This window comes from Pseudophryne corroboree, chromosome 4 (assembly GCF_028390025.1).
Source record: "Pseudophryne corroboree isolate aPseCor3 chromosome 4, aPseCor3.hap2, whole genome shotgun sequence".
Lineage (NCBI taxonomy): Eukaryota > Metazoa > Chordata > Amphibia > Anura > Myobatrachidae > Pseudophryne > Pseudophryne corroboree.
The window spans coordinates 556,225,798-556,241,088 of record NC_086447.1 but is presented as its reverse complement, the minus strand read 5'-3'; the positions used below and the strand labels follow the sequence as shown (position 1 = coordinate 556,241,088).

Below are 15,291 nucleotides of genomic sequence, written 5' to 3'. Positions count from 1 at the left end.
CTACCTCTAAGAAAGGACCTGCTCCAGCAGGGACCTTGTCTGTTCCAAGACTTACCGCGGCTGCGTTTGACGGCATGGCGGTTGAACGCCGGATCCTGATGGAAAAAGGCATTCCAGATGAAGTCATCCCTACCCTGATCAAAGCCAGGAAGGATGTAACCGCGAAACATTATCACCGCATTTGGCAAAAATATGTTGCGTGGTGTGAGGCCAAGAAGGCCCCCACAGAGGAATTTCAACTGGGTCGTTTCCTGCATTTCCTGCAAGCAGGACTGTCTATGGGCCTAAAATTAGGATCCATTAAGGTTCAAATTTCGGCCCTGTCAATCTTCTTCCAGAAAGAACTGGCTTCAGTGCCTGAAGTTCAGACGTTTGTCAAGGGGGTACTGCATATACAGCCTCCTTTTGTGCCACTAGTGGCACCTTGGGATCTCAATGTAGTTTTAGGGTTCCTAAAATCACATTGGTTTGAACCACTCACCACTGTGGAATTAAAATATCTCACATGGAAGGTGGTCATGCTGTTAGCCCTGGCGTCAGCCAGGCGTGTCTCAGAATTGGCGGCTTTGTCATATAAAAGCCCTTACCTAATTCTTCATTCAGACAGGGCAGAATTGAGGACTCGTCCTCAATTTCTCCCTAAGGTGGTTTCAGCGTTTCACATGAACCAACCTATTGTGGTGCCTGCGGCTACTAGGGACTTGGAGGACTCCAAGTTGTTGGACGTAGTCAGGGCCCTGAAAATATATGTTTCCAGGACGGCTGGAGTCAGAAAATCTGACTCGCTGTTTATCCTGTATGCACCCAACAAGCTGGGTGCTCCTGCTTCTAAGCAGACGATTGCTCGTTGGATTTGTAGTACAATTCAGCTTGCACATTCTGTGGCAGGACTGCCACAGCCAAAATCTGTTAAAGCCCATTCCACAAGGAAAGTGGGCTCATCTTGGGCGGCTGCCCGAGGGGTCTCGGCTTTACAACTTTGCCGAGCAGCTACTTGGTCAGGGGCAAACACGTTTGCAAAATTTTACAAATTCGATACCCTGGCTGAGGAGGACCTGGAGTTCTCTCATTCGGTGCTGCAGAGTCATCCGCACTCTCCCGCCCGTTTGGGAGCTTTGGTATAATCCCCATGGTCCTTACGGAAGTCCCAGCATCCACTAGGACGTCAGAGAAAATAAGAATTTACTTACCGATAATTCTATTTCTCGTAGTCCGTAGTGGATGCTGGGCGCCCATCCCAAGTGCGGATTGTCTGCAATACTTGTATATAGTTATTGTTACAAAAAAATCGGGTTGTTTATTGTTGTGAGCCATCTTTTCAGAGGCTCCTACGTTTATCATACTGTTAACTGGGTTCAGATCACAGGTTGTACGGTGTGATTGGTGTGGCTGGTATGAGTCTTACCCGGGATTCAAAATCCTTCCTTATTATGTACGCTCGTCCGGGCACAGTATCCTAACTGAGGCTTGGAGGAGGGTCATAGGGGGAGGAGCCAGTGCACACCAGCTAGTCTAAAGCTTTTACTTTTGTGCCCAGTCTCCTGCGGAGCCGCTATTCCCCATGGTCCTTACGGAAGTCCCAGCATCCACTACGGACTACGAGAAATAGAATTATCGGTAAGTAAATTCTTATTTTTTCTTTCATTGGTTTGTTTTGTATACACACTATATCATTATGATAAATCTTACACCAGGTATCACAACTTGACTATAGTACTAATGTATATTGGATTCTGTTGAACAACTGACGTCAATATTTTGCTGTAACACCAATGTCTTTTAAAATGATGTTGTACAATTGATTTACAATGCCTCAATAACAAAAAAGTTAAACAAATAAATAAATAAATAAAGTGTGTTTATGTGCCATCCTTAGGATCAGTTATGTGGTGAGGGACAGGATTCGCTTCTGTTCACATATTTTATGATTGTAAGCCACAAGCACAGGTTTTGTCTATTACATTGACAATCATTTTTTTTTTAGTTTGTCCTTGACCACCAACCCAGTGCAACCCTGCAAGTGCCCCAAGGAACCCCAGAGGCCACAGCACCCAGTTTGGGAGCCACTGCCTTAACTAATTTAATCATTTAATTTCTTCTTACTAAACGCAGCTTGGCCAAGTCTCCTCTGACTTAACTAAGTCATAAGAATAAAAAAGACACCATAAACATCACAGTTTCAGCATCGCCTGCCATCAGGCCAGACCAAGAACCCTCTCTAACATTCTCAAGCAGCCATGGCAATTAATCGTGGGCTAATTGGACTGCAGGAGCTATTCAATTACAGCCTGAGGCAGCCGAAACTTGCAGGCTGCACTTAACATGGCTTTCTGTTTGAGCCTGAGGGAGGGTCAGTAGAAATCATCAATTAGTGCCTTTAGTGTGATCATCGCGAATGTGTTAACCCATAGCTCCGGGCACTTTTCACAGAAACTATGAGTTAACATGTGTTAGCGGCAAATATTACTTCCTAAGAAAAAAGGGCTTCAATTGAATAGCCTTGGGTGTAAAACACAGAGGCTACCATCCTTTTCCCTGGATTTTTCTTTGTTCTTCTTTACACATACTGGGGCAGATGTATTAATCTTGAGAAGGGATAAAGAAGTAATAAAGCAGTGATAAGCGCAAGGTGATAACGCACCAGCCAATCATTAAGGATTTGAAAAATGACAGTTAGGAGCTGACTGGTGCGTTATCAACTAGCATTTATCACTGCTTTATCACTTCTTTATCCCTTCTCCAGGTTTATTACATCTGACTCGTAGTACTGTACCACATCAAGTTATAATATGAGGAATATTGTAAAGTACGTAGAAGCATGAGATTAACAAAACTATATGCAAAACAAAACTAAATTCAAAATATAAATAAATTATTTATATGAAGCCCCCTTTCTCTATATTTGAATATAATTTTGGTCATTTATCACATTCTCACAACAATTCAAAGTTTGAATTATCTGTAGAAAACTATTTGATACTTAAAGAAGAATGGTGTTACTGTAGCAGGGCTCATTCAGGGAGTTGGGAGTCACATACCAAACTTTCTGAGGGAGGAAATAAGTACTTAAAAGAACTGCACAAAACAGGTGAAAAAAACCCTGGGAATGAAAACACAGCTTTGCCTGAAGTGACCCCAGCAAGAGCGAGAAAGAGATGCTAGTGGAGAATGAATGATTACAGTCTTTTGAAGGTACAAGTACACATGACCTATTTGTGCAAATAAAGAAATAGAAATCCTTCTTACAAATGGATCTGACACACTCTTATTATTTGAAAACTATAGCTATTATATACAGTAAGCTGTCAATTTAAACAATTAGTTGTGGGTTGACCGAAAATTGGTTAACATGGGTTAAAAAATAACGTCCGTGACTTTTTGCTATTTAATTAGAAAGCTGCAATAATTTAACACAGGTCAAGGATTTTAGTTTGCATCTTCCTTTTTACGTGAAAAGTAGGGTAAAATCTTTATTTTAAGGCACAAATGCCAAAACACAGTGCAGTACCCCTGGAGAAACCCCTCTCAGTGTTTAATAATGTATTTAGAGGATTATTTTAAATAGGAAAATTTGGCCAATACTCGTGCGGCATTACATCCCGCTATATATATATATATATAGAGAGAGAGAGAGAGAGAGAGAGAGAGAGAGAAAAGCTTCCCCATTAAGAGTCCCTTAGTACTCCCCAGCAATGTCCTGCTATGCACATTTCTGGCAATTATGGTATATAAAACATTGTTTATTTTTTAAACAAATAGTGTTATTTGTTCTCCAGGAGACACATTGCTACAACAGGACCTCACACTAATTGAATAGTTTCCTATGGAATATTTTGCTGCATTGTTTTATCCTATAGAATGCCCATGAAGTGAAAACAGAAATGAATCTTATTTGTCCAGTAAAAGTGAATAATAAAACTATCAATCAAAAACTCATTGACATGTATCAATAGTGTAAAATGAGTCTCATTATAAAAAGAGTGAAACATCTCAGGCCAGGGCATAGACTTTCATCAGAATTCATTGTTTGTGTGCTCAGCACTTAATTGTTTCTAGAATTAAAATAGATAGCAGAAGAGATGTCAAAATATGACTTCTTATTGTTTTCATAATCACATCCCTTTATCTCCTCCTTTTGCCTCCTCAGTATATGGGATACATCCTGAAAGTTATCTCTAGAACACCCTTCCCGTTTCGTTGAACAATAGGTCAGTCATGAATTTGGCAGATACAGCATCTACACTAATGCTGGCCATACACTAGGTCGATATCATGTACAAATACATGATATTGACACCTAGTACAATGCATTGTGCGCACATTGTACATGGTTACGATGCAATCAGGTCGAATGTTGCATCCTCTGATCATATGTGCAGCCCATATTATCGTAATCGTATGCACATCGTATGATGTTTTAGGCACATACGATGCATTGTAGGATTGTGAGTGACATTTGTGAGGCACACGATGGAATGTTTAACGACGGGTTGTTAGCACATCATTTGTCACTCGTGAGGCCGGGACTGCCAGGGAGCTTCCCGGGGAGTTCAAGGGAAATCGTGAGATGACTCGATTCGTCCTAATATATGGCCCGCATTAGGGGACAAACCATTTTAATGCAATAAAGTTTGGGGGTTAAAATGATGTCCATATTTTGAGTCAAAATTCACAACCACACAAACAGTTATTAATGTGGATTGTTACATAAATGAGTAATGCAACACTTTTACTTGACTTATGTAGGGTTAAAATGTAACAATTGTCTGTTTAATTATGAAACTAAAGAAAAATATAAAGTTATATATGATAATGTTATAGTAATGTAGATTAGCTGCTATATAGTGTGCTACAATAACATGAAGATTTCTGTAAAAGTGGTCTCTAAAGTGCTGTATATAACAAAATAAATTGAATACAATAAAATTGACCAGCTGTATATACTTTCATTGCGTAATATATGCTGCAAATACGGTAGGTAGATAAGCAAATGCATTGCAATTTTCAGATTGTTTTATTATTGATTAAAAGATAATTTCACGTAAAAAATTGAAAAGTCAATGAAATCTAGTCCCCAAAGGACACTTACCTGGTGCCTAGCATTTCTATATGGTAGTGTATTATTAGTGTAAGTTACATTTGAGAATGCATGCATTTTGGTAATCTTCTATATTTCTTTATATACTGGTGAAAGAATAAAATTAAATTTAACCATTTGAAGATTTTACCCCCTACACACGGGGATATTTATCAAAGCTTGGGAACAGATAAAGTAGGCCTACCAACCCATCAGCTCCTAACTCCAAATTTTATAGGCTGTGTTTCAAAAAAATACAGTTACAGTATAATCTAATTGGTTGGTATTTGATCACTCTCCAAAGTTTGATATATCTGAAACTGGAAAGTACAGTATATTTAATACACATTTTAAGCCATACATACTGTTCAAAAGCCGGTAATCAATAAAAGGATAAGAGCCACGGCGTTCAGAGAGAAACCCTGTTGGACCTCTTACTCGAGCATCTCCTGAAAGAAACAAAACATTTAGCACATGGGGTTTTGCTGATATATGGTTAGGAGACAAACAATAAAACTGGTCACACATTCAGTGATAACACAAACAGTGCTGGCCAAAAATGTATGTATGTGTTCCAGATAATGATCCTATTAATTTAATAGGATCACTTTTAGGAACGAATAAGTTCTAACAGCACTAACAGGCCACAATAAACTAACCAGTGTTACGAATGCCTGACGTGGAACTCAAATTAATCTTTTCTGATTTGAAGCAAATTAAACTACCTTTTGACTTTCAGGTCAAGCAGCGTGATCTGCCTACTGAATCTGTGACAACCTTAAGAAGAACACAGATACCAATAGAAAGCGCTATAATAAACCAGCCAGCAGACCTGCATATCTAAGACTATAGAATGGCCGGCAATCTTGACGATTTCCTTCTCCTTGGACCAATGGAGATTGCTGGTGCACACTTCAAGATATGATGAACAATGGAACGAAGTATAGTGAACGAATAAGCGATACCTTGTTCTGTCCTTCATTACATTGCACCAGGTTAAACCCAGTATCTTCTGGTTCGCGGTGCAGCACAGCTGGCCAGTAGATGCCTCATGTGACCCATGGGAGCACGCAATTGTGTGCCTACACACTAGAAGATGTAGATGATCTGTCATTCCAATATGGCAAATTGTCATAATATTGTACTAGTGTGTACCCAGCCTAAAGGGTACACACTACGCGATTCGGTGTTGCCGGCACTGAACTACTATATCGTTGAATGATACAGCATTCAGCGATATAGTGGGTACACACTGAACGTTATCGTTCAATGATAACGTTCAGTGATGTTACCACTGGCATTCCCGAACATGCAGCTCAGCCCAACACTGATGGGTTGAGCTGCATGTCAGCTCAATATCGGTGATCGCTGTACGGTGTGCGGGAGTGCGCATTGTTCATCGGTCACCAATATTGCCAACATACACACTGGGCGATTTCAGCCTAAAAATCAACAATAAAAACATTCATGTCGTTATCGTTTGTTTTTTAGCCTGAAATCACCTATTGTGTATCCCCCTTAACTGTAAATATCTGTAATTGTTGCAATCCTCATTTATATACAGTAATAAAGACAAACATTTAATTTTACCATATTTATTGTATTCATTTATATAACATGCCAGCCCTTTTCAAACACATGACAGTTGGGAGCTGATTGGCTGGAGCACCATTTATCATGCGCAACAAGTTTTAAAACATATTGCGTATCTCTAATCTGGATGATAAATCAGCCCCTATAGCTCATAGAATGGTTAACGTCACAGATGATTTTGCAATAAATAAACTGTTTGAAAATTTAATTTAGCAATGAGTTACCTAGTCACATGTCCTTTTGGGACAGATATGTAGTTTAAAAACTACATTCAAATAAGAGATCAAATGGTCCATAAAATGTCCTAGAGGCCACCAAATTCATGCCAGTTCTCAACCTCGACTTCCAGGAGAGTAGCCCACCATCCCGGATCCTGTTCCCTTCCCCAGTAAAGTGGTTGTGATGACGATGTAATGATATGATTCATGATGTATTGCGTCATTAACTTCCAATCCAAGTTGCATAACACGGTTGCATTAGGGGTCAGTTCTATGATTACGGAGATTGGGGGTAATTCCAAGTTGATCGCAGCAGGAAATTTTTTAGCAGTTGGGCAAAACCATGTGCACTGCAGGGGGGCAGATATAACATATGCAGAGAGAGATAGATTTGGGTGTGGTGAGTTCAATCTGCAATCTAACTTGCAGTGTAAAAATAAAGCAGCCAGTATTTACCCTGCACAGAAACAAAATAACCCACTCAAATCTAACTCTCTCTGCAAATGTTATATCTGCCCCCCCCCCCCCCCCCCCCTGCAGTGCACATGGTTTTGCCCAACTGCTAAAAAATTTCCTGCTGCGATCAACTTGGAATTACCCCCATTGTGTCAGTGCACCTCTTACAATGGCGCCATGGATGTCTTCCCCCTTCGAGATATCCCATTGGGAATCACACAAAATTGGTAAGTAGGAAGTCACTGCAAAACCCCCTGCAAAATCCATCATCATTTTTTATTTCTCTTACGTCCTAGAGGATGCTGGGGACTCCGTAAGGACCATGGGGTCCGCAGGAGACATGGGCACTTTAAGACTTTAGAATGGGTGTGCACTGGCTCCTCCCTCTATGCCCCTCCTCCAGACCTCAGTTAGATCCTGTGCCCAGTGGAGACTGGATGCATTGTAGGGGAGCTCTACTGAGTTTCTCTGAAAATACTTTTGTTAGGTTTTTTATTTTCAGGGAGCACTGCTGGCAACAGGCTCCCTGCATCGTGGGACTGAGGGGAGAGAAGCAGACCTACTTAAATGATAGGCTCTGCTTCTTAGGCTACTGGACACCATTAGCTCCAGAGGGTCGGAACGCAGGTCTCACCCTCGCCGTTCGTCCCGGAGCCGCGCTGCCGTCCTCCTCACAGAGCCGGAAGATAGAAGCCGGGTGAGTATGAGAAGAAAGAAGACTTCAAAGGCGGCAGAAGACTTCAGATCTTCAATGAGGCACATGCGCAGCGGTAACGCTGCGCGCCATTGCTCACAACACACACACACACCCACACACAGAAGGCACTGTACGGGTGCAGGGCGCAGGGGGGGCGCCCTGGGCAGCAATTATTACCTCAAAAACAGCACTGGCACAGGTCTCAGATACTGCGGAGGTAGTATAGTATAAAATCCCTGCCAGTATAAAGAAATTGAGCGGTACCGAAGCCCGCCGTCGAGGGGGCGGGGCTTGATCCTCCAGCACTAACCAGCGCCATTTTCTCCACAGCATGCTGCAGAGAAGTGCTCCCGGACTCTCCCCTGCTGAACAATAACAGGGGGCAAAAACGAGGGGGGGGGGGCACATTTATTTGGTGCAGATAGTACATATATTTATATATATAAAGCGCTATTTAGGCTGGGACCTTGGTTTCAGTATATTGTGGCGCTGGGTGTGTGCTGGCATACTCTCTCTCTGTCTCTCCAAAGGGCCTTATTGTGGGTCAGTCCCCATATTTATTTATCCCAGTGTGTGTGGGGGTGTCAGTACGTGTGTGTCGACATGTCTGAAGCGGAAGGCTCGTCTAGGGAGGATGCAGAGCAGATGGTGGTGGTGTCTCCGTCGGCACAGCCAACACCTGATTGGGTGGACATGTGGAATGTTTTGAATGCTAATGTGGCTTTATTACAGATTGGACAAAGCAGAGTCCAAAGACAAGCAGGGAATTAATCCATGGCTTTTACTGTGTCCCAGGACCCTTCAGGGTCACATAAACGTCCCTTTACCCAGTTAGCAGACACTGATACCGACACGGATTCCGACTCCAGTGTCGACTAGGATGATGCAAGGTTGCACCCATGGGTCGCGAAAGTATTCAATATATGATTATTGCAATAAAAGATGTTTTGCATATCACAGAAGATTCCTCTGTCCCTGACACGAGGGTCGGCATGTTTAAAGGAAAGTAAACTAACTTATCTCATGAGCTGACCGTTTTATTTAAAAAAGCTTGGGAGACTCCTGACATTAGACTGCAGGTTCCCAAGGGAATTATTATGGCATATCCTTTCCCCTCAAAGGACAGGTTACGGTGGGAATCCTCGCCCACGCTGGACAAGGCGTTAAAGCGCTGGTCCAAAAAGGTAGCATTATTGTCCCCTGATACGGCGGCCCTATAGGATCCTGCGGATCGTAGGCAGGAATCTACCTTAAAATCAATTTATGCGACTACGGGAGCCCTATTTAGACCTGCAGTAGTGTCGGCAGGGGTAGGTAGCGCAATTACAGCTTGGGCTGATAACTTGTCTTATGACATTGACACCCTAGATAAAGATAGTATGGTGTTGACCTTAGGTCACATCAAGGACGCAGCACTATATATGAGAGAGGCTGCGAGAGATATTGGGCTTTTGGGTTCAAGAGCTAATGCCATGGCAGGTTCTGCTAGTAGGTCCCTGCGGACCCGTCAATGGACAGGTGATGCTGGCTCAAAGAGTCATATGGAGGCTTTACCTTGCAAGGGTGAAGTTTTATTTGGGGAGAGCCTCGCGGACCTGGTTTTCACAGCTACCGCGGGTAAGTCGTCTTTTTTGCCTTATGTTCCCCACAGCAAAAGTAAACACCCTAATAACAGATGCAGTCCTTTCGGTCGCGTAAGTTCAGAAAGGGGCGTGGCTTTCTTTACTCGCCAGCGGTAGAGGTAGAGGGAAAAGAACACCGGCTACGGCTAGTTCACAGGAAAAATGTCCTCCCCGGCCTCTACCAAATCCATCAAAGAGGTGCTTCCACACCGATTTTCAAATCGGCCTTGCCAGGTACTTCCACGGAGAGGAAAATAGTTTTGGCTGCCATACTAAAGCTGTGTCAACATCAAGTGATTATCATGGGTCCCCTAGTGCAACAGGGAAAAGGGTTTTATTCAACCTTATTTGTGGTCCCAAAGCCGGATGGCTCGGTCAGACCAATTCTGAATCTAAAATCCCTAAACCTATATTTAAAGAGGTTCAAATTCAAGATGGAATCTTTCAAGGCAAGGGATATCCAGCCTGGAAAGGGGGGGATTTTATGATGTCACTAGACATAAAGGATGCATACCTTCATGGCCCCATATATCCTCCTCATCGGGCGTACCTAAGATTCGCTGTACAGGATTGTCATTACCAGTTTCAGACGTTACCGTTGGGGCTTTCCACGGCCCCGAGAATTTTCACCAAGGTAATGGCGGAAATGATGGTGCTCCTGCGCAAGCAAGGGGTCACAGTTATCACATACTTGGACGATCTCCTGATAAATGCGAGTTCAAGGGAACAGTTATTAAAAACCGTGTCTCTCTCCCTGAGAGTACTACAACAGCACAGCTGGATTCTAAATCTACCTAAGTCGCAGTTGGTTCCGACAACTCGGCTATCTTTTTTGGGCATGATTCTGGATACGGGAAAACAAAGGGGTTTTTCTCCCGGTGGAAAAAGCCCAGGAACTCCAGAACATGATCAAAGACCTGTTAAAGCCAAACAGAGTGTCAGTTCATCAATGCACTCGAGTATTGGGAAAGATGGTGGCGGCCTACGAGGCCATTCCATTCAGCAGGTTCCATGCAAGGACTTTTCAGTGGGACCTTCTGGACAAGTGGTCAGGGTCCCATCTGCAGATACATCGGAAGATACCCTGTCCCCCAGGGCCAGGGTCTCTTTCTCTCTCTCTCTCCTGTGGTGGCTGCAGAGTACTCCACTTCTAGAGGGTCGCAGGTTCGGCATTCAAGATTGGGTTCCACGGACGCGAGCCTCCGAGGATGGGGAGCAGTCACACAGGGAAATAATTTTCAGGGAATATGGTCAAGCCAGGAGCCTTGTCTACACGTCAATATACTGGAATTAAGGGCCATATACAACGGCCTCCGACAGGCGGAGAATCTTCTTTGCAACCTACCTGTTCTGTTACAGTCAGACATCACAGCCAGGGCGCATGTAAACCGCCAGGGCGGGGCAAGAAGCAGAGCAGCAATGGCAGAAGCCACCAGGATTCTTCGCTGGGCGGAAAATCATGTAAGCGCTCTGTCAGTGGTCTTCATTCCGGGAGTAGACATCTGGGAAGCAGACTTCCTCAGCAGACACGATCTCCATCCAGGAGAGTGGGGACTTCATCAAGAAGTCTTTGCAGAGGTGACAAGTCGTTGGGGACTTCCTCAAATAGACATGATGGCGTCACGCCTCAACAGAAAGCTTCGGACGTATTGTTCCGGGTCGAGGGACCCTCAGGCAGTGGCAGTGGACGCCCTGGTGACACCATGGGTGTTTCAGTCGGTCTCTGTGTTCCCTCCACTTCCTCGCATCTCAAGGATATTGAGAATCATAAGACGAACAAGAGTGCAGACAATACTCATTGTTCCAGGTTGGCCTCGATGGCCTGGAGTTCAGATCTTCAGGAAATGATCACAGAAGATCCGTGGCCTCTTCCTCTCAGGGAGGACCTGTTACTACAGGGGCCCTGTGTGTTCCAAGACTTACCGCGGTTACGTTTGACGGCATGGCGGTTGAACACCAAATCCTAGCTGGGAAAGGTATTCCGGATGAAGTCGTCCCTACTCTTATTACAGCTAGGAAGGAGGTAACGGCAAAACACTATCACCGTATCGGGAGAAAATATGTGTCTTGGTGTGAAGCCAAGAATGCCCTAAGGATGATTCTCAACTGGGTTCTCCATTTTCTGCAGTCAGGTGTGGATATGGGCCTGAAGTTAGGCTCCATTAAGGTGCAGATTTCGGGTTTATCTATATTCTTTCAGAAGGAATTGGCTTCTCTCCCAGAACTCCAGACTTTTGTAAAGGGAGTGTGGCTCATCCAACCTCCTTTTGCGCCTCCAGTGGCACTGTGAGACCTTAACGTGGTGTTACAGTTCCTTAAATCACACTGATTTGAACCTCTTCAAACAGTTGAATTGAAGTTTCTCACTTGGAAAGTGGTCATGGTATTGGCCTTGGCATCTGCAAGGCGGGTGTCCGACTTGGCGGCTTTGTCTTACAAGAGCCCCTATCTGATTTTCCATGCAGATAGAGCAGAGTTGAGGACTCGTCCTCATTTTCTGCCTAAGGTGGTTTCGTCATTTCATATGAACCAACCTATTGTGGTGCCTGTGGCTATGGTTGCCTTGGAGGATTCCAAGTCCCTTGATGTAGTCAGGGCCTTAAAGATTTATATCGCCAGAACGGCTAGGGTTAGGAAAACACTCTTTGTCCTGTATGCAGCCAACAAGGTTGGCGTTCCTGCGTCTAAACAGACTATTGCTCGCTGGATCTGTAACACGATTCCGCAGGCTCATTCTATGGCTGGATTGCCGGTTCCAAAATTCGGTAAAGGCCCATTCCACTAGAAAGGTGGGCTCTTCTTGGGCGGCTGCCCGAGGCGTCTTGGCATTACAGCTTTGCCGAGCTGCTACTTGGTCGGGTTCAAACACTTTTGCAAGATTCTACAAGTTTGATACCCTGGCTGATGAGGACCTCATGTTTGCTCAATCGGTGCTGCAGAGTTATCCGCACTCTCCCACCCGGTCTGGAGCTTTGGTATAATCCCCATGGTCCTTACGGAGTCCCCAGCATCCTCTAGGACGTAAGAGAAAATAAGATTTTAAACCTACCGGTAACTCTTTTTCTCCTAGTACGTAGAGTATGCTGGGCGCCCGTCCCAGTGCGGAAACATTCTGCAAGGCTTGTATATAGTTGTTGCTTACATAAGGGTTATGTTACAAATGTAACCGCTGTAAGTCTTGGAACACGCAGGGCCCCTGTTGCAACAGGTCCTCCCTGTGGGGAAAAGGCCATGGATCTTCTGTGAGCATCTCCTGAAGATCTGAATAACAGGCCCTTCGAGGCCAATCTGGAACAACGACTATTGTCTGCACTCTTTTTCTTCTTATGATTCTCCATATTTTGGAGATGAGAGGAAGAGGAGGGAATACATAGACCGACTGAAACACCCATGGTGTCACCAGGGCGTCTACCGCTACTGCCTGAGGGTCCCGTGACCTGGCACAATACCTCCGAAGCTTCTTGTTGAGGCGTGACGCCATTTTGTCTATTTGAGGAAGTCCCCAAAGACTGATTATCTCTGCAAAAACTTCTTGATGAAGTCCCCACTCTCCTGTATGGAGATCGTGTCTGCTGAGGAAGTCTGCTTCCCAGTTGTCCACTCCCAGAATGAAGACTGCTGACAGAGCGCTTACGTGATTTTCCACCCAGCGCAGAATCATTGTGGCTTCCGCCATTGCCACTCTGCTCCTTGTCCCGCCTTGGCGGTTTACATGAGCCACGGCTGTGACGTTGTCTGATTGAATCAGAACCGGTAGGTCGCGAAGAAGATTCTCCGCTTGTCGTAGGCCGTTGTATATGGCCCTTAATTCCAGTATGTCGATGTGTAGACAAGCCTCCTGGCTTGACCATGTACCCTGAAAATGTCTTCCTTGTGTGACTGCTCCCCATCCTCGGAGGCTCGCGTCCGTGGTCACCAGAACCCAGTCTTGAATGCCGAACCTGCGACCCTCTAGAAGGTGAGCACTCTGCAGCCACCACAGGAGAGACACCCTGGCCCTGGGGGACAGGCTTATTTTCTGATGAATTTGAAGATGGGACCCGGACCGCATGTCCAGAAGGTCCCACTGAAATGTCCTCGCATGAAACCTGCCAAAGGGGATGGCCTCGTAGGTCGCCACCATTTTTCCCAGTACTCGAGTGCATTGATGGACTGACACCCTTTTCGGTTTTAACAGGTCTCTGACCATGTTCTGGAGTTCCTGGGCTTTTTCCATCGAGAGAAAAACCCTCTTTTGTTCCGTGTCCAGAATCATGCCTAAGAAAGATAGCCGAGTCGTTGGAACCAACTGTGACTTTGGTAGATTTAGAATCCAGCCATGTTGCTGCAGCACTCTCAGGGAGAGCGACACGCTTTTCAGCAACTGATCTCTCGATCTCGCTTTTACCAGGAGATCGTCCAAGTACTGGATAATTGTGACTCCCTGCCTGCGCAGGAGCACCATCATTTCCGCCATTACCTTGGTAAAAATCCTCGGGGCCATGGAAAGCCCAAACGGCAACGTCTGAAACTGGTAATGACAGTCCTGTACAGCGAATCTCAGGTACGCCTGAGGAGGGGGATATATGTGGACATGAAGGTATGCATCCTTTATGTCTAGTGACACCATAAAATCCCCCCTTCCAGGCAGGAGATAACCGCCCGCAGCGATTCCATCTTGAATTTGAACTTTTTCAAGTACAGGTTTAGGGATTTTAGATTTAGAATGGGCCTGACTGAGCCATCCGGTTTCGGAACCACAAACAGGTTTGAATAGTACCCCTTTCCCTGTTGAACTAGGGGAACCTTGACAATCACTTGCTGTTGCTACAGCTTTTGAATTGCAGCTAAAACTATCTCTCTGGGGGAGACGCTGGTAAAGCCGATTTGAAAAATCGGCGCGGAGGCACCTCTTCGAATTCCAGCTTGTATCCTTGGGATACAATTTCCATCACCCAAGGATACACGTCTGATTGAACCCAGACGTGGCTGAAGAGTCGAAGACGTGCCCCCACCGGGGCAGACTCCCTCAGTGGAGCCCCAGCGTCATGCGGTGGATTTAGAAGAAGCCGGGGAGGACTTCTGCTACTGGGAACTAGCCGTAGCAGGCATTCTTTTCCCTCTATCCTTACCTCTGGTGAGGAAGGAAGAGCCCCGACCTCTTCTGGACTTATGCGACTGAAAGGACTGCATCTGATATTGTGGTGTTTTCTTTTGCTGTGGGGGAACATAAGGTAAAAAAGTAGCTTTACCCGCGGTAGCTGTGGAAACCAGGTCCGCGAGACATTCCCCAAATAAAACTACACCCTTGTTAGACAAAACTTCCATATGTCTCTTTGAGTCGGCATCACCCGTCCATTGGCGGGTCCACAGGGCTCGCCTCGCAGAAATCGCCATGGCATTGGCTCTTGAACCCAACAGTCCAACGTCTCTCGAAGCGTCTCTCATATATAAGACTGCGTCTTTAATGTGACCCAATGTCAATAAAATGCTATCCCTATCTAGGTTATCAATGTCAACTGACAAGGTATCTGCCCAAGCCGCTACAGCGCTACAAACCCAAGCCGACGCTATTGCCGGTCTGAGCAAGGCACCCGTATGTGCATAAATTGATTTTAAGGTAGTGTCTGCGATCAGCAGGATCCTTGA

General features: G+C 44.9%; 1 protein-coding gene across 6 annotated transcripts in view; it reads right to left on the bottom strand.

Annotated features, from left to right (window-relative positions):
- PDE7B (phosphodiesterase 7B) overlaps positions 1 to 15,291 on the bottom strand; it is a 698,908-nt gene that overhangs the window by 97,928 nt on the left and 585,689 nt on the right. For 4 of the 6 annotated variants that reach the window (XM_063917385.1, XM_063917386.1, XM_063917387.1 and 1 more), the window contains one exon: positions 5,443 to 5,526. The exons of the other annotated variants lie outside the window; for them this stretch is intronic. In XM_063917385.1, coding sequence (XP_063773455.1) covers positions 5,443 to 5,526 — 84 coding nt within the window. The remainder of the gene's footprint in view (positions 1 to 5,442; positions 5,527 to 15,291) is intronic. 6 annotated transcript variants of the gene reach the window in all.